Genomic DNA, 25,787 nt, shown 5'->3' with positions numbered 1-25,787 from the left:
CTGGAACTGCTCTATTCGAGGCTGCGCTCTGCAGTTACCATTGAAATAAAAATGCAACCCCGCCCCCCGCCCCCACCGCCCCCCAACCGAGCCATCAAGTTACTACAGGTAGACCGTTCCCTTGACACATGCTGCATTTGACTCCTGTCCTTTAAAAAAAGGATGTTTATTGTAATCTTGCCTACACAGGAACTCCCATCTTCATGCAGTACAAAATTAAAACGCAGAACTGCGGCCCCCCCCAAACGAGGGGCCCATCCCCAGCAAGCACAGCCCACAGAAGACCCCCCAAAAAAACCACGGCTACGGGTCCCAGATTTGCAGTGGTTTAAAATGCGCCCAGCATCTTAATTCCCTGTTAACGTCTTAAAACTGCTTAACAAAGAGGCCCCAGGCGCCGAAAATGCAGCCAGTTAACCCCCGCCATCCCACAGTGCTGCCCCAGTCCCAGTCCCACTGACACCTTCACATCTCCCATTTCACTGGACACGCTGCTGGGGCGGCAGCGTAGAATAATGGTTAGGGAACTGGTCTTGTGATCTGAACATTCCCAGATAGGACACTGCTGTCGTATCATTGAGCAAAGGTACATCAGTGTTAATCAGTTTAACCATCAGGGTCCAAGTTGAACTATGCGGTTGTTCCCTGCACTTGGACCGGTACTTCTCTCTAGGGGTTTCGTCATACTTGTTCCTGGTTATGGTTATACACTTTGTTGTACGTCGCTCTGGATAAGAGCGTCTGCCAAATGCCTATAATGTAACGTAATGTACATAACCTGCATTGCTTCAGTGTATGTCTAGCTGTACAAATGGATGCAATGTGAATGCTGTGTAAAAAGTTATGGAAGTCGCTCTGATTAAGAGCGTTGGCTAAATGACTGTAATGTAGTGCCGGGATGCGCCAAGGGAGTCCAATGATTCATCATTCTGTGGTCTTCTGTATTCCACCTCTCCATCTCCTATGCTAGATGGGGGTTACGTGTTAGAGGAGGCTTGGGTGGAGCCCATATCTACGCCCTCGTCGATAGCAGAGGAGGGCGCTTCAGAACGTCCACTGTTGAGTGAGTCAATTTCCTCAACTAGGAATACTAAGGACAGAACCAAGATGCAATATTTCTGAGTAGGAGGTGAAAATGTCTAAAAGTCACATGAACCAAAGGAACTGTGTGAAGAACACTGCAGCATTTTAGCTATTCTATAGGCCATCTACAGCCTGTTCTTGCTGCAATCTGTTCAGCTGTTGCGGACAAAGTTTTAGTTGTGCTGCAGTGGTTTCACAAAAATGAGAAATGGCTGTCACGCGCACAATGTCATACATTTCCCGCCATTGGTGCAGAATTCCAGACGTCGGACTCAGGACCAGTGCGCGTGCCTGTCTGTATAGCGAAGGCAACAGCGCAACCCACTGAAGCATTATTCACTTAATCACTGTCCCGGTCAATCAGACTTGTGTCGATGCCTTTCAACGTTTTGCCCACGACGGGGCGGTGGGAAGCGCCAGCGCTCAGCAATGCAAGACCGTGGGCGGACCAATAAACAAGCGCTTGTTTTCAGAGCGCATGCAGGGCTTGCAGCACTTCGCCAGTAAATCACATTTCACACCAGGCTGCGGTAATTGGTCGGGACGCCCGAACAATCGGCCCAATATACGGGCTTTTTAGGCGCACACGCACGCCTTCTGTGCTGAGTAAATACCGGCGGGCGGATGCCCACGCAACAGTTTAGCCCCGCATTGTCCCGTGCAGCAAAACTGACGACAGCCTCACGAGGCGATGCTCAATGGTGTGCAACAATACCCGGCCCCTCTGCGTAACAAAATATGTCCACAGGTAATAGTGATTGCGCGTGCTTAAGTATCACCCTCTCCTCCTCCTGCTCTCTCCATTTCTGTGTGCAATAATAACACGCCAACAGCAGCATTAAATTTCACCTTCCTCTCTGCAGTTAATTTGCCATTTTAAGTTGCCCGGCTTTCTTGTGTTGCTCCTCTACATAAACCAACGCCAGTTTGGAGTAAAATGTGTTGAAGTTATTTGTAATAAGTACCCATCTTAAATATACGCACCCAGTACAACTCGTGCCAGCATAATATGTTTAAATTGCACGTTTCGTTTGGAAGCTAATTCTGTCTCAATGTTGCGATCGGACGTGTGTAGGATATGTACTAGTTTATTTATATCTTCAGTAGCTATCTCAGTTCCTCTACCCTGGCCCTAGCACGGCGGGCTTAAATGTATAGGCTGGTCCAGAAGTTGTGTAGCCTACTACACAAGTCCAAGTTTACCTTATAGCAGCTACACGATTTCCCCATTAACAACATCTACCGAAAGCAGGCTATTATTTAAGACACCGCACATTATTATTATTATTGCTGTTATTGTTAGTAGTAGAAGGCTAGTCTAAACTTATTATTCAGTCAATCGGCCAACACCTCTAGAAGTGTATTCTCTAGATAGCTTTCCAACGAAAATACGCCCGCTTAATTCATCCAGAACATAAAGTCACAGTAGCTATCTTAGGCGTCCCGTAGCTGAAAGTATCTATGACTTCAACGTGTAGTTTCAAATCAAGCTTGTCGTCTAAATGGATTTAAACCGATTTTACTACTTACTTTACTGATGCAAAAAAAACTTAGCTCAGAATCCATTTTGGATTGGCCAGTCAGCTAACTAAGCTGTATCCTGCGCGCTCAGAAGTCAGCTAGTTCCCGAGCACACTAACAACATCTGGGCAGCGGTGCGACCATTCACAATGGACGAAATAGGCTACTCCGGATTCAGCTAGTCAATATTCTAGATCTAGCTATTCAATCTGCCAACTCTTCTGAATACTCCTCTTGTTATTTTACTGATACCCGTTATCCTCGTTAGGGAAATGTTCAACTTAGATAAACACTGCTCTATCTGTGTTCGAGTTTTTAAAAAAAGATAACGTTGGCTAGACCGAGGCCGTGATCCCGCAGCTTGACTTTCCAACAACCAGACCACCTTTATCCAAATCCAAAAATTCACAGACGTTATCTTTCAAACTCAGCAACCCACCAGCTAACCAAGTGACCACAAAGAAAAAAAGCGAACTATCACTTGTTTCGTACTCATGGAAAGACTGTAGCGACCTTGTAAAGTATCTAACTCGCTGACTCCACTAGAGCTTGAAGTCGCTCCGCAAAATCACAACAGTAGCCTGCCGAGCTCGCTGTGCAAGAACGTATGCAGATGCTTCGCCCGAACAGATGCACACAGTAATAATTGGATGAAAAAAGACGTTAAAATAAAAAATAAATAACGATATCACTAATATAACCTACTTACCCCATGAAATCCGGATGCAACAGGCGATAAAAAAAATTACTTTGCCCGAGGAGATTCCGGGTAATTGGCCCATATTTTTTGTAAAATCCACATAGAGTCACCAGCGCGAGGCTGAGCTCCGTCAGGTTAGGTGAACTTACTCCCCGAAACGTCACAACGTCTAAGTCTAAAACTTTTGGTAAGGAATAATACAGAGAAGAGAGGACTCCCTTTGTTTACATAAAATTGTTTCCTGCTTTCTGTTTTCCTTGTTAGCCTTTTCCTTGTTTACGGCGTTTTGAAAAAGTTAAGCTGAGGTCTAACTTTCCAAACTTCTCTCTCCTCTCTGAGCCAGACGTGCAATTCGCAGTGCGCAGTATTCTTCCGCACAAGTTACGGACGGACCTATCAATAAGAGTGTATAAAGTCTTATTGGACAATAACTTCGCTCTTAATATTTATAGAAAGGTATCATTACCCGCCTTACTATCGGTGAAAATACAATATATGTCAATATTTTTAGTTTTAAAAAATTGTCTGATAAAAATCTCAAGCCAGTTAGCTAGCTTTCTCCCTCTCTTTCTCTGTTACCACGGCGGAGGAATTTTTTTACTCATTTTCAACTTCTCAAAGCTGGGTATGACTCAAGTTTAACCCATTCGTTGATTCTGTTTTTTTTCTAGCTGACCTTTTTTATTAACGTGTTGCGCCTTTTACTCCGTTTATGATAGTTTTTTCTCGATAGGCTATGTAAAATGTGTATATTGATTAACAATCAATTGCGCTTGTTAAGTACGATTTTATTGATCCGTAATTGATCTAGCACCTAATTAAGTTGTTAGCTCTCTTTTTCCATGTCAGTATGTAGGCTAACTGGGAAAACGATTATAAGCTAAAGTCCCTTTTTAATTTTTGCTTTCGGGCTTTTAAGAGGACGAGGCGCGCTCTCCGTGCGTCACCCTGGCCAGCTCAGGAATGGTCATGTTGTCAGAAAGACTCTCCAGTTTGATGCTAAGTGAAGTGGAAGATGTGGTCGCGCTCACAGAGCGACAGGGGCTGTGAGGCTTTGACTGATGTTGGTAGCAGAAGCCACATTGCTCGGAGGCGAGTTATTTTAAGAGGAGAAAGGCTGGGTTGGCAAACAGAATAGATGGCTTTCTCATGGCATTTTTCATCACGCGGACAGGCAAAATATCTGACATGAACCGAACGGTTATGCGATGTAATGGTATAGGCTGTGCGCGTGTTATATAGGCTATAGCACATTTTGTATAAAATATTTATGAGTACATCGCCATAAATGAACATGCCATGAATCTGTTTGTGGACACCATGCTGACCAGGCACTATCTACATGGCTTTTAAACACATTTTATAATCCATAAAATATAGTAGAATGTAAAAGTGCCAATAACTAATTAAAATATCTTTAATCACTCCATCTCTTTTGAGTTCTAAATATTGGATTCATCCTTTAAAATGTGATTTGCGTCACGCATTACATCCATTTCAATAATATAGCCTATACATAATTGGTTAATGATTCTGTATCGTTGGACCTTTTTGCGGGTATTTTTTTTTATGTTTAAGAGTTCCAACATGGCAATGTGTTACAGAGAATTGTATGTTTGTTAGATTTACATGCATATCCACACAATATAAAATATGTAGAAATGTATATTCTTTATATACTTTTACTCTCGTTAATCCGGACGCACACAACTCGACAGAGCTCATCTGCAATTAAAACCCTCACAGGAAATTATGGAATTAAAGTCAAGAGTGCAATTGTTTCCGAGCATTTCAATAGTTTCTTTTTTTTTTTTTTTGAGGGGGGGGGGGGCGTCAGGCATATAAACCGCAGTATAAAACCGAAACGAAATGCGTTATTGCCAGAAAATCACGTGTCGGTTTTGATCTTTCGTGATGATACTCAACCTTAGCACAGATAAGTCTGTCTCTTTGATTCTGTGTGTATCCTCCTGTCGAATGAGAGGAAAGGGGGACCGGGACTGAGGTGGAATTACACAGGGACCAAGAGAGATTATAGCAGCAGTTAGATAACAAATGACACCGTTGGATGAAAGAATTTGAACACCTTATAATCAGGGCAGGACACTAGGAACATGCAAAATTGCATGGGGTGCTTAAAGCTGAAGAGGACGTCAGTTATATAACCAACTAACTGTAATTATGGCCTGAGACCTTATATTTAAGGAAATTGTCTATGAAGAAAGTTGTGTGTACTGTTAACATAATTGAATGTATTGTTCGAGCATGGTACGTAGGATCAGTGTGTGTTTGCACACTCACACACATACTCACTCACACGGACACGCACGCATTTAATATGGTTAGATATTACAAATTAATGTTTTACTTATTTATATTTACATACTTAACATTTAAGTTCCATTAGTGACCGTGACCAGTTTTTTGTCTACAGTCCCACGTAGATAAGATACGATATGAACAGATTTGCAAAGGTCCTGTTCTTTAGCTCAAGGACAAGAATTAACAAACACTTCACTGACAAGTCACCTCGTTTTCCACCTATTTAGCGCCAGCTTATGCATTAAATCAGTCATAGTGGAAAATAAAAAGTGTGAAATCACGATCAGGTGGTCAGACTGGAATTTGGATCATCTAGACACAAGGGTTACATACACACTTAGTGCTGGAGCGCCCTGTTGTTGTTGTTTTTTTAAATTTATTTAACAAACATGGGGGCCCTTGGTGTAACACCCCCCCCCCCAAAAAAAAAAACATCGGAGGTAAGAGCGCCCTCTGCTGGCTCAAAATCACTTCCTGCAATAACAGAATTGTTTTCCTTGGCAGCTTGAAGTTGCAGCTGGTTAAATACTGACGCATTTTGGTAAGGGAGAGCGGCGATTTCATAGGCGAGCAGTTGGCTTGTGATTGCGCCACGCGCAGTGCGCTAGTTTGGACCTCTCTGCATTTTCGTTTTATGCCCTTGTGGAGGATGCCTTTCTAGGTATGTATGCATAATTGCATAATCACTGTGACACCAATAATCGTTTAGGCAGCATTACTGACAGACACACCCAATCACAGGACAACACCCCCACCCCCCCACCCATAATTATATATCTACTCTCTGACAGATATCAATCATGCAGTCAGCACGTAAAAAATGCATATTATTTTCTCATATTAATTATTCATGAACGTACATTTAAAGACCGTAGGAACAAGTCATTCCATTTGGGTAATTCGGTTTAAAAAAAAAAAGAAGAAGTTGGCTAAAGAAGTCTGCTCAAGGAAAAGGCGCTACTGATATTACATCGAGAGAACTTTTGTGTACATTTTCGCAGTATCGGCACCGTGAGAGGGATAAAAAATAAAATAAAAACTTAAACGCAAAAAGCATTGAAATGCAAGTGTCTGTATTCTTATTAACCAGTTCTCGTGTCGACGGTTGCTGTGGAGCGCCGCCAAAGCAAACGTATTGTCCTCTCGTGTGGTGAACGAGAGCATAAAGGGCCTCGCGCTATGCCCGTGAGTGCATGTCATGCGTTTGCGATGAGCATACATTCTTCAGTTCTTTGAAGTGCAGGTGTGACGCTCAAGAGAAGGCTCAGGTACTCATTTTCCCTAACAATGATAATATGCTCATATGAGACAGCACAGTGACACATCCCTGCTTACCCTATACAAGTGCGTAGCCTATATATTCACATACTTCCCGCTTTGTTATTTATGCCTCTGTTTTATGAATATTCTAGTTCATGCCCCGACTTGGTGGTTTGTCATTCATACCTTTCTCTAACTGCTTACTGTCATTTTGCTATAACGGTTCAAACCTCCATCTGAAAAAAAATTAGGGGTGCATGAAATAAAAAAATAAAAAAGCAACAGCGTAGGTCTACGTGCCTTATAAAAGTTGAAAATATAGGGAAAATAGGAACCTGTTTGCGTGAGAGAAGGAAGCAATGACAGAGCAGAGTTGCGCTGATACCAACTGGGTACGCGCACGTACGTTTTTCTGTTTTCTGCCGACATTTAAGTGACCTGTCGATGAGCACTGTGCGTGTGAACCTGTGCCTGTCACCGCGTCGTTTGTGGAGCACCGTTACTAGCGCCGCGCGCTTCCAGCTCCACTAGCGATCATAGCAAACACAGCTGTTAGACTGGCGAGAATAATATTCGCTCGCCGTACCGCTGTGTTTGGAGGTGGTGGTGGTGGTGGTGGCGGTGGGGGTGGGGATGGTGGTGTGATAAGGTCGGCCATGATTTACAGTCGGTTCATGGGGACATTAGGAAAATGATTGCCCCAGCAGTGGCTACCTGTCGTCGTAACAGCCCCCCCGCCCCCCCTTAACCACATACACCCGTGGGAAACTTTTCCTCATCAAATCACAGCCCTGTCACTCTGAAGAGGAAGTAGACTGGGTTATAGATCATTCATGACGCGTATTACAGCTGGCGGCTTGAATCGTGTATTTCTTGTACGTGTGAATGCTGTTAGTGAACACATTTCCTTGTTTTGACTTGTTTTTAATGCTTTTTTACCGCCATTTTCCCTCCCAATTTGGATATGCCCAGTCGACTTTCAATGTTACAACTGATTTGGGAGCAGGCAGGCCGGCGAGTGCTCTACACTGAAGCACGTGATGTCAGATTCAGATTCTTATCACGCTGTGGTTTGCTAGTCAGGCTCATGCAATAATGAGTCAGAGGAAGACCCTTCACTTGCAGTTCAACGGGTGGACTGTGGTTGCCAGGACAACCAGCAGGAGGTCACTGGTGTCTGATGAGACGTCATAGCCAAAACCCTTCCTGCCAGGGCAAATCCATTGCCTATAATCCATCATCCATTCTACGATCCATTCTACTTACTGTACGTGGCCAAACATATGTGGACACCTGATATCCAACCTTGTTTGAAATAATGGGCATTAATATGGAGCTGGTCCACCCTTTGCTCCGCTATAACAACCTTTCTGGGAAGGCTTTATACTAGATGTTGGAAAATTGCTGCAGGGATTTGCTTCCATTCAGCCAGAAGTGGATTAGTGAGGTCAGGCACTGATTGGGCGATTAGGCCCGGCTCTCAGTTGGCTTTTCAATTGATCCCAAAGGTGTTGGATGGGGATGAGGTCACAGCTCTGTGGAGGCCAGTCAGGTTTTTCCACATCAATCTCAACAGAATCACTTCTAAATGGACCTCGCTGTGTGCCAGGAGGCATTGTCATGCTGAGACAGGAAAGGGCCTTCCCCCAAACTGTTGTCACAAAGTTGGAAGCACAGAATCATCTAGATTAGAATATCATTGCATTAAGATTTGCCTTCACTGGAACTAAGGGGCCTAGCCCAAACCTTTGTGAAACAGCCCCAGACCAAGGCATGTCCAGATGCTTTTGGTCATATAGTGTATCAAGGTCTTAATTGAAGACCATGGTTAGGTAATTAGTTGAGTCAGGTGTTGTAGTGCTGGGCTAAAACAAAAACCTGCACCCACACCGGCCCTTCTCAGATTAGACCCCTGCTATGCACAGTAAAATGTCCCAAATGGACTCATATGTACTCATAGGGTACCAAAGAGTAGTCAACGTGTGGAATAGCCTGCCAGGTCACATAGTAGAGACAGACAGACTCTGGGGAGTTTCAATACTCGGCTTGAAACGATATTAGATACTATCTATTCTGTAGGTAATCAGAGCACTAATTTAGTCAGGAAAACGGTGAGCATTGTTGGGCTGAATGGCCTGTTCTCGTCATTATGTTACGTCATGTTCACTCACAGTGAGTTGAATTAACACTGGACATTTTGCTGTGTAGCGCAGCAGACTGCAGTCAGCTATGACACGGTCCGGATTCAGTATGACCGTGGGGCCCGTCCATGCCCTGGCATTAACGCCTTAACAGGATGAGCCACCCAACAAGCCCGTTGTTTTGCCATGTTTTCACAAGTACAAATGTGTAGTCTGAGTTTGTGTGAGACATGGGTCAACAGACAGTCTGGCCTTGACAGGGAGTGGGAGGGAGAAAGAGAGAGGGAGTGGTAGACGGACTGAAGGAGAGACAGGCGTTTGAGTTCCTTCGTCTGTGCCCCCCCCCCCCTCAATTCCCTCTACCCCCAACCCCCTCACCCCACTTTTCCGGAAGCATCACCTATCTATTGCCCCATACGGTGAAACGGGAGAAGGCTGACAGGATGCAGAGCGTGTATTTATGGAAGATTATCTCTGACCCGTCTGCACTTCCGAAGGAAAAGCTAGCCGCAGCCATTTATACACGCGGCGCAGGTCTGCCGGAGAGGGAGATGGATATGGATACGAGGGGGGATGTGAGAGCAGTACGTATGTATTTACACATGACCGAAGCAGGTGCGCGTGTGTGATTTACATCTGCGGAGCCATATTAAAAATACGGGGCGCAACGCTTTATATGTCCCGTGCTAAACGTGGACACACTGCGTGGTGAGTTCCTGCTAGCACAGGGGGGAATCCACAAGCCTCACCAGGCTTCATAAAGTTTTTTAAAAAGTGGCAAAAAAAAGGTGCAAATGCTTGTCACTGGGGTGGTACCCTATAGGTACTTAAAATGTAGGAGGTGCTTTTTAGTACTTATTATACTTATAGTACTTAAACTTATTAGTACCCAAATAGAACATTATGGCACTTTCAGGGTACGTTTGGGAAATGTGTTCCTTAAAGAACAAAAATGTACCGTACCTCCACAAAACCATTATTTCAGAGAGTGTATTGGTGATGGTTCTGACCTACAGTTTAACCCAAACTGTAATTTTACTTCTTGCTGGGTAACGGTGGGTTGCCAGTTTCTGTGTTGCTCAATGTCTGCTGCCCTCTTGCAGCACTAGCTTAATTACTTGACGGTTTCTTCATTTTCCTCTGTGTGACACAATGAGTGTTTGTGTCAGACTGACACACTCTGCACCGTAATCAGCTGAACTGGGACGTTATTATCACTGAAGACAGGATATTGTGGCCAGGGACAGGTGGGGAAAAGCAGGCTCAAGTGGCCTTCCTCACTGCTGGCCCGGTAACCTAGGAGACAGATGGGCCTTGGCCTTGGCCTCTGGTAACCCCCTCCCAAAAGCCACCAGCCTAATTAATAACCTGGAAAGGCCTGGAACAGGCCGCAGCCAGAGCACGGCAACCATATCGCCACTTCTACGTGTTTAGCTGGAGTAAAGGTAGGGGTTTCGGGGGTACGTGGGGTGTGTGTGTGTTTGTGTGTGTGGCAGATGTCAGCCCGTGCCCAGATTTGGAGGGGGGGGAGGTTGCTGAGGGAGTGGGGGTGGGGGTGGGGGGCAGGGATGTTGTCATCGGCATGGAAACATGCTGAGTCACGACGTTCCATCGCGGTCAGGGGAGGAGGTCAATCGAGCGTGCCCAGTGCAAGGAGGACAGCATGCCGCAGAGGAACGGGGTGCAGATGGAGGGATGGAGGGAAAGAGGGAGGTGGAGGGGGTGGGAGGGGAGGTGGGCAGGGACGGGGCGGTGGTGAAGGTGTGAGGTTTTTTTTTGGGGGGGGGGTCACGCGCTGAAAGGTGACCTGGGGGCTGGCAGGTCCCAGGTAGGGTGGAATGTGCTGTTCTGCGTGGGATTCCGCTGCATCCACCCCCCCACCCCCCCCTCCGCCCGCCAGTGTGCTATTTATACGGCCCGTGTGGGAAAAGCCAGCGGCTCCACCAAAAAACCGACGCGATCCAGTCGGGTTCCTTTCTCCGGGCAAATTTACGACCGCAGGCTGGAGTACGCGAAAAAAGGACCTCGGCCCTCTCCAGCCAGGCCGGGCCGGGGCAAGGCCCGCCAGCGCGGGCTGACGGTGCGAAACGCAGGCAAGGAAAGGCCCAAACGTGGCTGATTATCCTGACGTCAACGTCCTGTTTCCCACCGTTTCGCGCGATTTAAGAATGAGCTCTTTTCTGCTTGAGATCCACTGTGTGGATTGTGCTAGCAATCTGACATACATTTCTGGTAGCCATTGAACGTGATTAAATGATGTTAAATAGGACGGGGCATTGGGCCGTGCCAAATTACCTTCATTACGGTACAGCGGTTGAACGTCAGCCTTCATTAAAACATAAATTTTTTTTGGGGCATAATTACAAGATTTTCATACGAAGTTCACAAAGGTTGTGAAAGCAATGACCCCCCCAGGAGTGGCCTGTAATTAACAGATTCAGCTGCAGGCGACAGGTCTTTGAATGGACACAACTGTCAACCGCGCAGAATGATCAGATTTCAAGCTCAAAGACCATTCGCTGTTTTGAAGGTAAATATGTTCTTAACCTCACCTCAAAGTAACTGATGGGGGGGGGGGGGGAGCTTTGTCTGTGCGTCGGAGTAAAGTGAATATAAACAGATTCTGGTAGCAGAAGGAGCAACACTACAGGGAATACTGTATTTTGTTTGACGTTCTGAGTTCTGTAGCTGTACTGATGCATGTGCGATTTTTGACCTTTTGGGACTTTCTGTAATTCAGTGTGTGCCCCCCCCCATACCCCCCCCCAACCTCCCCCCCGAGGCCTGCAGTTAGCCCCCATCCCACTCTGGCACAACAGAGCATCGAGGTCAGACTAATCTACCCTTTGGCCATCTTTATGCAATGTCAGAGGGAGGGAGAGAGAGAGGGAGGGACGGAGGGAGGGAGGGAGGGAGGGGGAGCCAAATTATTATGAAATGGACGGAAAGGTCTGAGATAGGGGCTAGACTTCCAGTGTGTGTGTGTGTGTGTGTGTGTGTGTATGTGTGTGTGTGTGTGTGTGTGTGTGTGTATTAGCGTTTGTCTACATAAAGGTTTGTGCTTAAAGGCATATCAGTGATCAGAGTGTTTATCATTGTCCTTGTGGATCAGCATGTCTAGTGAGTGTATCTGTGTGTGTGTGTGTGTGTGTGAGAGAGTGAGAGAGCGAGAGAGGGAGAGTAAAGTGAGTGTGTCTGGCGTGTGTCCAGCACGGGGTTAATTGTATCATAAATTTGCAAGCTGTTAGAGGAGAGGCATGACTGGCATTCACACCTCTCCCCTCTGACTCAGGCTGAAGAGGGATCCAGACCCCCCTGCTATTAATACACCCCGGCAACGCCGCCGTCAGACGTGCCACCCCCCCCCCCCACGCCACCCGTCTCCCTCTCCCAGGTGTGCACTTCTTCGTCCGTCTGCGGTGTTCCGCGTCTCCAGCCTCCCGGATGACCGCTCTCAGGTGTGATTTACAACAAGGCCATTCCAAATTTTGGACAAAACCCAGGTAAAAAATTTAAATCCCCAGTGGAACAAAAAAACACTCAGTGGTGGCTAAAAAAAACTCACCAAGTAGACGAAATCTCAGCAGAAACCTGGTTATAGAGGGGGAGCCCGTCCACCACTGACCTGTCCTTCAGCTACCAAGCCTTAAGCCCCCTGTCCCTCGTGTTTACCCTCCCAGGCCAATGAAATATTGTACTGAGTATGTGTGTATGAGTGAGTGTGTATGTGTCCGTGTGTGTGTGTGTGTATGTGTGAGTGTCTGAGTGTGTGAGTGTGTGTGTCTGAGTGTGTGTGTGTGCATGTGTGTGTGTATGAGTGAGAGTGTATGTGTCCGTGTGTGTGTGTGTGTATGTGTGAGTGTCTGAGTGTGTGAGTGTGTGTGTCTGAGTGTGTGAGTGCGTGTGAGTGCGTGCATGTGTGTGTGTGTCTGAGTGTGTGAGTGTGTGTGTGCGTGTGTGTCTGAGTGTGTGAGCAAGTGTATGAGTGTGTGTGTGTGTGTATGTGTGAGTGAGTGTGTGTGAGTATGTGTGTGTGAGTGTGTGTGTGTGTGTTTATGTGAGTATGCGAGTGTGTGTGTGTGTGTGTGTGTGAGTGAGTGTGTGTGAGTGTGTGTGTGTATGTGTGAGTGTGTGAGTGTCTGTGAGTGTGTGTGTGAGTGTGTGTGAGTGTGAGTGTGTGTGTGAGTGTGAGCGAGTATGTCAGTGTGTGAGTATGCGTGTGTGTGTGTGTGTGTGTGTGTGTGTGTGTGTGTGTGTGTGTGTGTGTGCGAGTGAGGCCTGATGGGTCTGTGCTGTGTGGCTGCTCTGAGCGTGTGCATGGTGTGCAGTGCAGCATCACGTACGCAGCAGATGATGGAGTCCCCTGCTCTGCCTGAGAAGGGCGTGGCCCTCCCCCAACCCCCCCCCCCCAGTCCCCCAGTCTGGTTCCCAGGCTCCCGTGTGTATGTTGGGGGGGGGGGGGCAATAAATCACACGGCCCCTCGCACTTCCTCTTTCTGCCTCCACCTTTATGACCCCGCTCCACTGCCCTACAGCTGCTCCCCAGTGCTGTCCTGGACGGAGGGAGTGTGAGAGAGCAGGAACGGAGGGAGGAGGAACAGGAAGGAGCGGGGCAGGGAGACACCGGTGCGATCGGGGTGGATAGGGGGAGGATGTTTTCGCTCCGAAATTCGGGTACGAAGGTCCTCATCCATCCACTGCGCTGTGTAAACACAGCAACCGACGGGCACTGAGCACGGACTGCAGCGATACCATATATGTTAGCCTTTGGAAATTTGATGGTGTGCAAAAGAAAAAGCAAGAGAACAAGCAAAGTAGGGGAGCGAGTAAACCTATAACAAAAAAATGAAATACTGGTGAATACAGGCGCTAAACAAAAAACAAACGATAGTTACTTTGTAGGGTGTTTGGACACCATGGCCCTTACGCCATTGACTTTTTGTGGAAGAGTGTGAACATACAAGCCGTGCTTACTGTGGCATAGAGTCTTCCAGCGCCTGCAGTTCTATGGAGGAGACACAGGCACACTCTCACAGAAAGAATGTTAATTCGATGCACACTTTTGTTAATGGACGTTGTGAACGCTGTCTCGGGCAAGACGTCGTTCTGCCGTTCCCACAAATGCTCGATTGGGTTCGGATCTGGAAGCTCAGCGGGCCGTGGCGTATGGATAATTTCGATGTCGTGCTCTTTTAAACCGTTGGGTGACGACTCGTGCTTCGCGGGTGGGAACGTTGTCACATTGCAACGCGCTCTTATCTGTGGGAAAGAAATGCTTTAGCGTGGGGTGCACATGATCAATTAGTGCCATCAGCCTTGCCTTCTGAAAGGACAAGCGCACGAAGACAAGCACGCGGCAAGAAAATGCACCTCGATCTGTTACAGACCATAATGGCTCAGTGTTGAAGACCTGATTTGGGATCTCAGTTTTGCCCCGGTGATGTCATGATGACAGTATCCATCATGAGCTTAAAGACTGATTCTAGATCAACGCTCCTACTCTTGAGATCTGTGAATGAATTCAGGCTCAGGTTCCCTGTGGCAATGACCCTTGACCTTTTTCTTATTCGAGCTGGGAAGACGAAACTGATCCGGAATCAGCCTTCTCTCTCTGCGATGCTTCACGAGATACGGCCCCTGATCTCCTCTCTCCCTCCCCACATCCAGAAGGCATCTGGACCTTTGACCTTTAACCTTGACCATGACCTTGACTGTCATGCCAGGGAGAGTGCTCAGTCATCCCAAGTCTGCGTTTCCATTGGTCAGGGGTGGGCAAGCGGGGCTGTGTCTGGATTTCATGCCAACTTCTGCTCTAAAATATTAAATTAGCCCAATCAGTTAGTTGACAATTGAGATTTTAGCAATTTTTTTGATAAATTCATGAATGATATCTGAAGAGCATTTCATGTGTTCCAACATGAAACATCTTATTGTGATCTGATCTACGTTTAGTCAGTTAATTAGATAATTCTGTGAGCTCACACTCATACTGAAACCAAAACTCCTTGAGCTAGATTTCAAGGTTCAGCTACAGGCCACAGAGATATTTTGAGTGAAGCTTTTTAAAAAACTGCAGACGATCACAGAAAAACCCCTTTGTCTGGAGTTCCTGATATGCAGTGTTCCTTGGACAGCGTATATAGTCAGGGTCTGTGTTACTGTCCACGTTCGTAGGATGTGAGCAATAAGCACAGACGCTATATTGTTAGCTGTGTGTGTATGTATGTTTTATAGTATGAATTTTGTGATACTTGTCATAGTGTTTGTGCATCTGTGTGTGTGTGATAGCATATATAGTGGATGACATGTGTATGACATGTGTTTTTATAGTGTGTGGGTGTATGTAGTGTTTGTGTCTGTGTGTGTGTGTCTGCTGTTCGTGTGGTGTGCTAGACAGTGTAAGCATGTGTGACTAGTGTGCGTGTGTTATGAGCTGTGTATGTGTGTAGTGTTCGTAGTGTGTGTGTGTGCAAAACTGTGTAGTGTATTGTGTTTTGTCGTATGTGTGGTCGTGTGTGTGTGCATGAGAGCATGTGTATGTGTGTATATGTGTGTGGGTGTATGTGTACGTATGTGTGTGTGTCTGTGTGTGTGTGTCTGTGCGTGTGTGAGTGTGTGTGTGTGTCTGTGCGTGTGTGATGTGTGTGTGTGTCTGTGGGTGAGTGTGTGTGTGTGTCTGTGCGTGTGTGTGTGTGTGGTCTGTGCTGTGGGTGTTGTTGGTTGTGTGCTGGTGTGTGTGGTGTCTGTGCGTGTGTGAGTGTGTGTCTGTGCGTGTGTGAGTGTTGGATATAATCAGTGCCTTTACTGTGTGTTTACTGTGTGTGGCGTATGCCTGTTCCCCTGATCACACGGTATTTTAATCCAATCAGCTTCGTTTTCACATGACTGTCACGCACCCCACTGCTGCCATGGTAACTTATAGAGCAGGGAGAAACACAGTACATCTCTCTTTTCTTTCTTTCTTTCTTTCTGTCACTCGTTTCTTTCCTTCTCCAGCTCACCCGACACCTCGAGATGCTTGTGGTGTGTTGATCCTGCATGTCCCCTACTGTCACTCCAGTGTTTTTTTTCTTCTTTTCCTCGGTCCCTCTCTCAATTCACCGTCCCTCTCAAAGGACACTGCTCATTCGTTCAGTAGTACCCATCCTGTGGATTACTCTCTCCCTCTCTCAATTCAATTCAATTCAAAAATGCGTTATTGGCATGAGATATTTCAGTGTATGTGTTGCCAAAGCTTTACAAAAACAGACATACAGTAAATAAAGTACATAAACTAAAATGCAATATGTCGTGAATTGTAAACAAATAAACACATGAATGCGCTGTGTTTTTTTCTCTCTCTCTCTCCAGCCTCCTCCCATTTCTGTGTGTATAAAATGTACATAAATGCTACTATAAATGCCTGAAGTGTTTGAGCCCCACTGACACACACACACTCACACACACGCGTGCACACATGCACACGCGCACTCACACACACACACACACACACACACACGCACACACACATAGCTTTTGACAGAACTACAGCCATGTCCCTGTCTGGGTGGATGAAAGGGAGAAAATGGTGGTAGTTGGGGGGGGGTGGTCTATGATAAAACTTGCAACTACAGGAAACTACAGGAAACTGGGTTCTGTAGAGCATTTTACAGAGAAGGAGGGATAGGATATTCAAATGTAGAGCTGTAAAATATCTTCTTTTTTTGACAATAAACATACATACATACAAAGAAACATTTGAAGTAGGCATGAAAAGAGACCACGATGAAGAACAGAAGTTCAACGGTCACTTCTGCCCTCAGAGTCTGGCTACAGGTTGTAACGGTCACCAAGGGAAACCGGTCACTGTTGTCGGTTTCGCTGCCATTTTGACCGTTTTGGGCGTGATGGAGGTTTTTCCTTATCTGTTAATTTTTCCTAAATTCCACAACAGGGTGTTTGATTTTGCAATGGGTTCTCGTAGCAGGATGAAACTTTAAAGCGGTACATGTTTAAATTACGCCTTAGGTCTCTGTACGTAAAGGTAAACTATATAATGACCTAAAATATAATTATAATGCATGATTTTGGCTTGGACGGCGAACTGAAGGAGAAGGGCATTTACCTGTGCCAAGATACATATGCAGCACAATCCCTGACTATGCTGAGGAGTGTAGCTCAATTATCAGTTACATTTACAGTTACATTACTGTATATGAATTCAGCAAACACTCTCATCTAGAGTGAATTACAACATTGAAGGGCAGAACATTACATTACAGGCATTTAGCAGACGCTCTTATCCAGAGGGACTTACACAACTTTTACAACTTTTTCATTGCATCCATTTATACAGCTGGATGTATACTGTCGCAATGCAGGTTAAGTACCTTGCCCAAGGGTACAACAGCAGTGTCCTACCTGAAAATCGAACCTGTGACCTTCAGGTTACAAGACCATTCCCAGTGAGTTAGAATGCATACAGCCAATATACCATAGCTGCAGGTGCTGGGAAGAGTCTAAATCTATATGATAATTGATATTTTGTCTGTGACATGTTCTTGTTTAAAACCCTGAACTTATTTAACACTATTTTAGTTTATGTATTTTTATCATGTTCGTTATTTTATTCTGTGTGCTACTGTTGTCATTGTTGTTTTGTATGCTGTTTTATACTGCTTCGGCCCTGTCTTGGCTAGGTCTCGCTTGTAAAAGAGGTTTTAATCTCAATGTGACTTCCTAGTCAAATAAAGGTTTACATAAAAAAAGTCTGCACACTGTAGCTAATGAAAAAGGCTCCCAATAAATGACTGTAATCAGAGCGTCAACGTTTCGGCCAAACGGGCCTTCCATCCCGATAAAGACCTGTTTAGGTCGGCGTGATTGTAATTAAACGGGATAATTTTTTATGAGCTACAACATGCTGACTCTATGTGTTTTTTTTCCTAAAAACATTTCCAGAGCAGCTAGTGCACAGGCAAGCACTTGCACTCAGACATCATCTATCACGACTTCTCAGTTTTATAAAAAATCAGTTCGACCGACAGTTGATACAGATTTATCTTTCAGTTTCACAGAAGTGCGTGTACACCGAGGAGTCAGTCGGTAGTTAAGAAACAAGCTCTCCGTTATAAAGGGCAGAAAAAGGAAAAAAATGAGAATTTCTGTGAGTTGGGGCAGAGTTGGAATATCCAGGTTGAGAAAGTAAAAGTCCTCCCCAGTATTTTGTTCCAATCACCTGGATTCACTAATTAGCACATTGCTTCTACCAGGAGGTGGGACTAAGCAGTGAAATCAGCTGACTGAGTTCATGAGTAGAAGAAACACAGGGCAGGGCTTTTATCTTCTGGCGCCCGGAGTTTCCACCCGACTCGGAGGAATCGGTGGTGAAGACCACAGAAGAAATGTGTCAGAAACTGTTAGGTTATAAATAGGGGGTGACGTGTGTGTGTGGGTGTGTGTGCTGCAGGTAATGAGTGTGTCTCAGTAGCATACTACAGTGTGTGAGGCTGTGTGTGTGTGTGTGTGCTGCAGGTAATGAGTGTGTCCCAGTAGCATACTGCAGTGTGTGAGGCTGTGTGTGTATGTGTGTGTGCGTGTGTGTGTGTGTGAGGCTGTGTGTGTGTGTGTGTGTGAGTGCTGCAGGTAATGAGTGTGTCTCAGTAGCATACTGCAGTGTGTGAAGCTGTGTGTGTATGTGTGTGTGCGTGTGTGTGTGTGTGAGTGCTGCAGGTAATGAGTGCGTCTCAGTAGCATACTACAGTGTGTGAGGCTGTGTGTGTGTGTGTGTGTGTGTGAGTGCTGCAGGTAATGAGTGTGTCTCAGTAGCATACTGCAGTGTGTGAGGCTGTGTGTGTGTGTGAGTGCTGCAGGTAATGAGTGTGTCTCAGTAGCATACTGCAGTGTGTGAAGCTGTGTGTGTATGTGTGTGTGCGTGTGTGTGTGTGAGTGCTGCAGGTAATGAGTGTGTCTCAGTAGCATACTGCAGTGTGTGAGGCTGTGTGTGTGTGTGTGTGTATGTGTGTGTGTGTGCTGCAGGTAATGAGTGTGTCTCAGTAGTGTACCGCAGTGTGTGAGGCTGTGTGTGTGTGTGTGTATGTGTGTGTGTGTGCTGCAGGTAATGAGTGTGTCTCAGTAGTGTACCGCAGTGTGTGAAGCTCATGAAGTCACATGCAGGACCGTGAGGTCATTGCGGTCGTTTTGACCCCACCGCTGCCAGGCAGCAGCGCATTGAGAAGTGCATGCGCTTGCCGGAGCTGCAGCGGGGTGAGAAGTGCATGCGCTTGCAGGAGCTGCCTCGGGGTGAAAAGGTTAGTCTGGGCCCTGTGGTTAGGTCTGCACCCCCACCACCATTTCGCAACTTCTCTTTTCTCCTTTAACTGCTTCCTATGCTCTCTTAACAGCACAAAAAAATGGAGGAAAGGGCATAGGATACCAATACTCGCTTGAGCTCTGAAACATAATTCAATTGTTTTAAATACACCGTTTTGGTTTTATTATTATTATTGTTATTATTATTTTTTAGTTTGGTTAAACCTTCTGACCACTCCCTCAATCTTAGCTGACTCACTGAACAATGCCTGCAGTGTTCTGCGGCTAATACCTGCGAATGGTCTTGAGTCTTCCGTTCTGTGGTTAACCTTCTCCCCCTGCTGGTGAGACTTGGTATAGCACTATGTCTTGCTTTGTGGAAGGTGTATCTGACATACAGTGCAGTCCGTAACTACACTATATGACCAAAAGTATCTGGACACCCCTTGGTCTGGGGTTGTTTTACATGGTTTGGGCTACGCCCCTTATTTCCAGTGAAGGTCAATCTTAATGCTACAGCATATAATGACATTCTAGTTTGGGGAAGGCCCTCTTTCAGCATGTTACATTACATTACAGGCAATGTAATGTAACATGGACAGAGTGTAGCACAGTGGGTAAGGAACTGGGCTTGTAACCGAAAGGTCGCAGGTTCGATTCCTGGGTAGGGCACTGCTGTTGTACCCTTGAGCAAGGTACTTAACCTGCATTGCGTCAGTATATATCCAGCTGTATAAATGGATACTATGTAAAAAGTTGTGTAAGTCGCTCTGGATAAGAGCGTCTGCTAAATGCCTGTAATGTAATGTAATATAAATGGATGCAATGTAAATGCTATGTAAAAAGATATGCAAGTCACTCTGGATAAGAGCATCCACTAAATTCCTGTGATGTAATACAATTTTTTTGTAGTTTCGACTCTGTGCTCCACCACACTGGATTTGAAATGAAACAATGAATATGAGGTTAAAGTGCAGACTTTCAGCTTCAATCTGAGGGTATTTACATCAATCTCAGGTGATCCGTGTAGGAATTACAACCTTTTTTATGCATAGGACTGAGATGGGTCATGGGATGACAATGTGGAAAAATACCACATTAAACCAAATATTATAATACCTTCCATTGGCATTACCACCAGCCAAATTAAGTGTAATTAAAGTGAAATTGTTTTGACACATTTTAACGGGCCTGAAAATATGCTGGTACATTTTAACAAGTGGTGGGTTAAAGCCAATATACTGAATATATTCATTAAAGTCCCAGTGCAATCACAATCAAAATCTCTTTTTTTCCATCGTTATATCATGGATAAAGAACCAAAGGAAACAAATAACATAATATTCTGCCTATTTTATTTCAGTTTATTTCTGAAAGCAGGAAACCTCTTATACCGACTTGGTATTGGTCATTTGAAGGCTATTTTTATTGAGCAATTTACATAACATTAACATTTCACCCAATCAGTGGTTTGACCGTGTAGTGCGCAGCCAATCAGAAGTGAAAATCCACACAGAACACATTTGTGTTTAAAAATGGAAAGGAAGTAATTTTCCCTGTCATGCATTTCAAAATATCATGTGGCTGAATTAACACTTCAGTTGGAAGAAAATATTTTTTTTTTTGGGGGGGGGGGGGTTGTTGCAGCTTGAAACACTTGTGAACCACTAGTCCTGTATTTATTTTCATTGTGAAACACTTTGGGCTATAATGCATGGTACGAGAATGTGAAATGCCTATTACAACACACCTATTATTAGTATAACAATAATAATAATAATAATAAAATAATAATAATAATAAAGTACATTAGTACTTTATACACATTGCTGGTGTGGCTATATTTATAAGGCAATACAAAATCAATAGGCAGGTTTGTGTGCAAATCAGATACTTTATTATTTACTCAAATTATCTGCCATCTAAGCCTCTCTCTCTCTTCTACAAGGTGCTATGCTAACATCTGATTCACTGTCAGTCTCCTGGTTTTTTTTTTTTTACCTTTTATACATACTTGTTTTTTTTGTAAACTTTTCACAAAACAAAGTCAAAAGCAGCCAGTCAACACGAGAGTCCAGTAATGCATCAACATGGGACCCGTTGGCTAACGCCCCATTGGCTCTCCACAGCTCTAAAGCCGTTCGTTCGTTATCAGGGCCGAGCTACTTCGTCTCTCTAACGAGGTGAGAAAGCGCGTCCATCCAGTTGAAGGATTCCTGCTGGTTGGGTGAAAGTAAGACTTTTTTATAGCTTCGCGGCGCAGAGTGCATGGTTAGCCGAGGGAGAGTAGCAGTAGTGGTGTTGGTACATACGCAGACGTTGTTGAGATGCACACGGGGAAAGTACACTTACACTTGTCAGTCATGCGCACATTTGCTCAAACACTGAAGCACGTGCGCACGCAGGCATACAAACACATGTGTACGCACATGCGTACGTGCACGCTCGCTCATACACGCAAACACGTGCACCCTCGCTCAGGGCAGCCATTGAAAAGAGAGCACTTGCTCAACTCCAGGTCCTGCAGGTATCGCAGCGTCTGCAGGTATCTGCTCTCTGCGCATTTGCCCTGCACCACCTGATTTCACCAAATACTTTACCTTTTTCACTCAGGAAGTTCATCAGTGAAATCTGGTGGTGTAGCGCACGGCTGAGGCAAATATACCAGCAGACACTGAGGCCCTTGGTTCAGTTCCTGGAGCTGAGCAGCCCTGATTAACGGTCAACCCCCCCCCCCCCCGGCCGTTAATAAAACTCAGCGATAATAATAACATTAATAATTACATTACAGACCTACGGACAGCGGGAAGCGGGACTGAACGGTGGCCCAGAGGGGAAAAGTCTTACGAGGAAGAGGAAGGATTTCGGAATGGCGACGGGACAGAGGGAAGCCGCCGGCTCCTCCTCTCCTCTTCTGCGGCGGCCCCCAGGCCACTGGGCCCCGGGACCCCCCCCCCCCTCCTCTCAGAGCCACCAGAAGCGCACGTACACGATGAGCATGATGAAGAAGACGCCCCCTGCTGCCAGCTTGGCGTAAGTGGAGCGAGTGTTCAGGTACTTGGCGTCGCTGCGGTACTTCTTGGACAGGCTGGACAGGTTGCTGGCCTTGGAGTCCAGAGCTGGGGGCGGCGAGAGGGCAGCCAATCAGACACTCCTACAATGCACTCCGCAACGCGGCGCCACTGCTTGAGCCCAGCTCAGACCAAAGATTTGCAACGAGATGCAGCAACGGGCGACTCTCCGCAACGTTCTAGAACTCGCCACTTGTGATTGGGAGATTCAAATCACCCGCAAGAGCGAACGAGGCTCTGCAACGTTCTAATACTTCCCACCCGCTATTGGACGAGTTGAATGGCCCGCAGTAGCGAACGCCGCCATCAGGCGTTCTGAGACGGGTAGTTCGCACTGCTGCAACTCCTCTCGGCAACGGGCCAAAGCGGTTTTGCCGTTACGCGAATCTTCGGTCTGAACTGGGCTTTTCCCTGCAGTGCTGGGGTCAATCTACACTTAAGTCAGCCAATTCAGGAAAAAAACCCAGCTCCTTAATTAAACAATCACTATAGAACAGTGAATTTCAGTTCATTTCTTGAATTTCGAGATCCCTGAGTATATTCAAAAGAGCCATGCTACTAACCAAAACACACAATCATATGCAAGAAAAATTTGTTTTTCTAGGATTTTTGTAGGGGGGAAAGAAATGTTTCTCATAGCGGCGCCTGAAGAGCTGCAGTATTTCAAGTGAAGCATCTGCCTATGCAGGTTGGGGGCGCCAGAGAGCACGGCGCTCGGCGTCTCACCTGAAAGGGCCTCTCCTCGCTGCAGGACCTCCTCGATATTGGCCACCATGATCCGCTGCACGTCCTGCAGCTCTGTGTTGATGCTGCCCAGGTTCCTGCGCGCCCTGCTGTCGATGTACGACTTCTTGGTCTTCTGGATGTACGTGTCTGTGGAGGAGAGGGAGCAGCCGGAGAATCAGGAACTCAGCCTCGGGATCAGCCAGGGATCAGCCCCGGGATTAGCCCCGGGATTGGGCCGAAATCAGCCCGGGATCAGCCAGGGATCAGCCCCGGGATCAGCCCCAGGAACGGGCCGAGATCAGCCCTGAAGTCAGCCGGAGACCAGCCCTGGGATCAGCCCTGGGATCAGCCCTGGGATCAGCCCTGGGATCAGCCTGGGCCTTTTAAACACGCTTCCTTCAGCTGTGACCTGGGCGAGGGTCAATTGTCAATTCTATTTCAATGCAGCCCTTTCACCAGATTCACAAAATTAATGAATTTCAATAAATTAATTTAAAATATCCCCCACAAAAAAAAAAGTCTGTTATGTTTCAAGTTGCGGTTTACAATTTCATTTCCAGGTTTGACTGAAATGAAATTGAAGTAACCCCTCCGCCAAAATATCCGGTCTCTGTCATACAGCTGGCTCAGACGTGCAGCAGAAGGTTGTCAGTTGAGCAGAGCTGGATTTGGGAATCTCCCTCACCGAACTCGATGAAGGAGTACGGTCGGGACACCGTGGGGACCTTCTTCCCGTGCTGCTCGTGGAACTCGGCCTGCAGGTCCTCCAGGTAGGCGAAGGCCAGCTTCTTGGGGAAGCCCGCCTCACACAGAACCAGGTAGCACACACCTTTCTCTATCACATAGCTGAGATAAGAACCAAGCAAAGAGGACCTTCAACATTGCACCAGGGACTGAGAGGGAGGGGGGTTAAATTGCATCATCTGTAACCCAGTGTCAGGCTGAGGTTGCACTTTAGATCCACCCATACTTTAAAACAGAAAAATGCCCTACATTTTCAATGAAATGATGCCCTTATTCACATGAACTCTATTGCACAAGTGAGGGTATAAAGACATAAGAATACAGAATAATGAAAACAGGCCATTCAGTCCATATGGTTCATCTTAGTCAGTATTCAGTACTGCGTAAACATATTTCTGAAAGCAATGAGCTTTCTTTTGCTCCTATTTCTGTATTTGTACTGTTTGAATCTGGTCACCGTAACCGTATACAACTCTGTACGTTTGTTATTGTCTGAGAGCGAGACATTGAGTCTCCCTCGTGTCCTACAACGGGTTATAGCGTCTGTTGTTATTGTCTGCGAGTGTGCGATGTATCCCTTGTGCCGTACACTGTGTGCAATAGCGTCTTTTGTGCGCGTGTTTATGAGCCCCTGTACTCACTGGAAGGCCATTGATCCGGCCTCTAATGTGCAACGAGTGGGACTTTGCTCGTTCAGTTTCCGGAATAGCTGTTTGGCCTGGCTCTGGTACTGCTGCAGGTCCCGACCCAGCTAAAGACAGAACACAGAGTAGAGAGAATCACGCACACACCCACACGCACGGACCATAGCCTACACAGTTACAGAAAAATTTCCGGACCCTGCATGCAAACACAGAGGATGACAGCGCAGTTTGCCACGATTCTGCGTGGCTATTTGCTCACCAAGCACAGAACGCACTACTCTGCCAGACCCGAAAGCTAAACGCCGAACCGAGGTAAAAGTGGCACAAACCTTTTCACTTCCCTTCGCGAGAGCAGGGGGGGGGGAAACACAAAGAAAACATGTTTGAGAGACACACGAGAGTAAGTGACACGTAAAGATGTAAAGAGAAGAGGTCGCAAGTCGTAATTAGCACTGAGTAAACTGCGATCCTCCGGTATCGACGTTTTAACTGCCACTTGTTCTCACCACTGAGAAAACTGAGCTGGCAAACACACAAAGCTTTGAGAAACAATTTAACGGATGTGAAGTAACGTTATTGGGTTATAAGTGACCGACACCGCGGACACACGGGCGTTAGAATGGATCTATGGTATAAATGCGGTGATGACAAGGAGAACAGCTGGAACTTTTACATATAGCATAAAAGGTAAACTGTGTTTGTACTGAAAACAATATGCTATCCTATGCTGACTGATACACAAATCAGCTTAGCTAGTGAGAAATGTAAATAACCGACTAATTAATCAGTCGGCTGCAAGCTAGTGTTCATTACCTAGCTAAACATGGTTCTAGCAAATGCCTCATACTAGTTCGCTAGGTGAATATATTTGTTGTATTAACTAATTTTGGTAATTTAACAAGCTTCCTTGTGAACCCTGGATTATAGTTACTATTAAAAAATCAAACCTGTTCGTCTTCTTGCATTGACGCGGCGAGCGGCAGCCCGTCCGCCAACCGAGCAATCATTGTCAGCAGAACCATTTTGTGCAGAATACTCTAACGAGTTAGCAGTATTTGATAACAATGAGGGGTCCAGCTGAACTGACAGGCTCCGCTGTGCTATCCCTGCTCCGCTCTTGATTTGACAACACTGACGCGCTGAGCTGGCCGGAAATATCGGAGGTGCGTCGTTCAATTGTGGCCCGCTTCATTTCAGACATTCGTTCCGACCTAAATAGCGACACCCCGTGGACTTGAGGACCCTGGAGTAATGACGTGGCATTATTGTGTGTCGTGTAAAATGC

General features: G+C 46.0%; 2 protein-coding genes across 2 annotated transcripts in view; both read right to left on the bottom strand.

Moving 5' to 3' along the window:
* The window catches only part of notch2 (notch receptor 2), a 66,379-nt gene extending 62,158 nt beyond the window's left edge, over window positions 1-4,221 (bottom strand). Inside the window, 1 exon segment of the mRNA XM_064334035.1 lies at window positions 3,314-4,221. Coding sequence (XP_064190105.1) covers window positions 3,314-3,386 — 73 coding nt within the window. The 5' untranslated portion in view covers window positions 3,387-4,221.
* A 16,970-nt stretch (window positions 4,222-21,191) lies between these two features.
* On the bottom strand, window positions 21,192-25,727 carry sec22bb (SEC22 homolog B, vesicle trafficking protein b). The gene is made up of 5 exons (XM_064330430.1): window positions 25,450-25,727; window positions 24,500-24,609; window positions 23,800-23,960; window positions 23,115-23,261; window positions 21,192-22,436 (listed from the first exon to the last, which is right to left on the bottom strand). The coding sequence occupies exons 1-5, from the start codon at window positions 25,522-25,524 to the stop codon at window positions 22,282-22,284; spliced, it is 648 nt and encodes a 215-aa protein (XP_064186500.1). The 5' UTR covers window positions 25,525-25,727; the 3' UTR covers window positions 21,192-22,281.
* Between the last annotated feature and the right edge of the window lie 60 nt (window positions 25,728-25,787).

This window comes from Anguilla rostrata, chromosome 4 (genome assembly GCF_018555375.3).
Source record: "Anguilla rostrata isolate EN2019 chromosome 4, ASM1855537v3, whole genome shotgun sequence".
Lineage (NCBI taxonomy): Eukaryota > Metazoa > Chordata > Actinopteri > Anguilliformes > Anguillidae > Anguilla > Anguilla rostrata.
This window is presented reverse-complemented; position numbering and strand designations above follow the sequence as displayed.

Bases quoted from the DNA above. Each gene is read 5' to 3' on its own strand.
- sec22bb (XM_064330430.1), bottom strand. From the start codon at position 25,524: ATGGTTCTGCTGACAATGATTGCTCGGTTGGCGGACGGGCTGCCGCTC. The intron at 23,961-24,499 runs GTGAGTACAGGG...TTCTTATCTCAG, and splicing joins GCCGGATCAATGGCCTTCCA to CTATGTGATAGAGAAAGGTG. The intron at 22,437-23,114 runs GTGAGACGCCGA...CGCCGCCCCCAG, and splicing joins GCGAGGAGAGGCCCTTTCAG to CTCTGGACTCCAAGGCCAGC.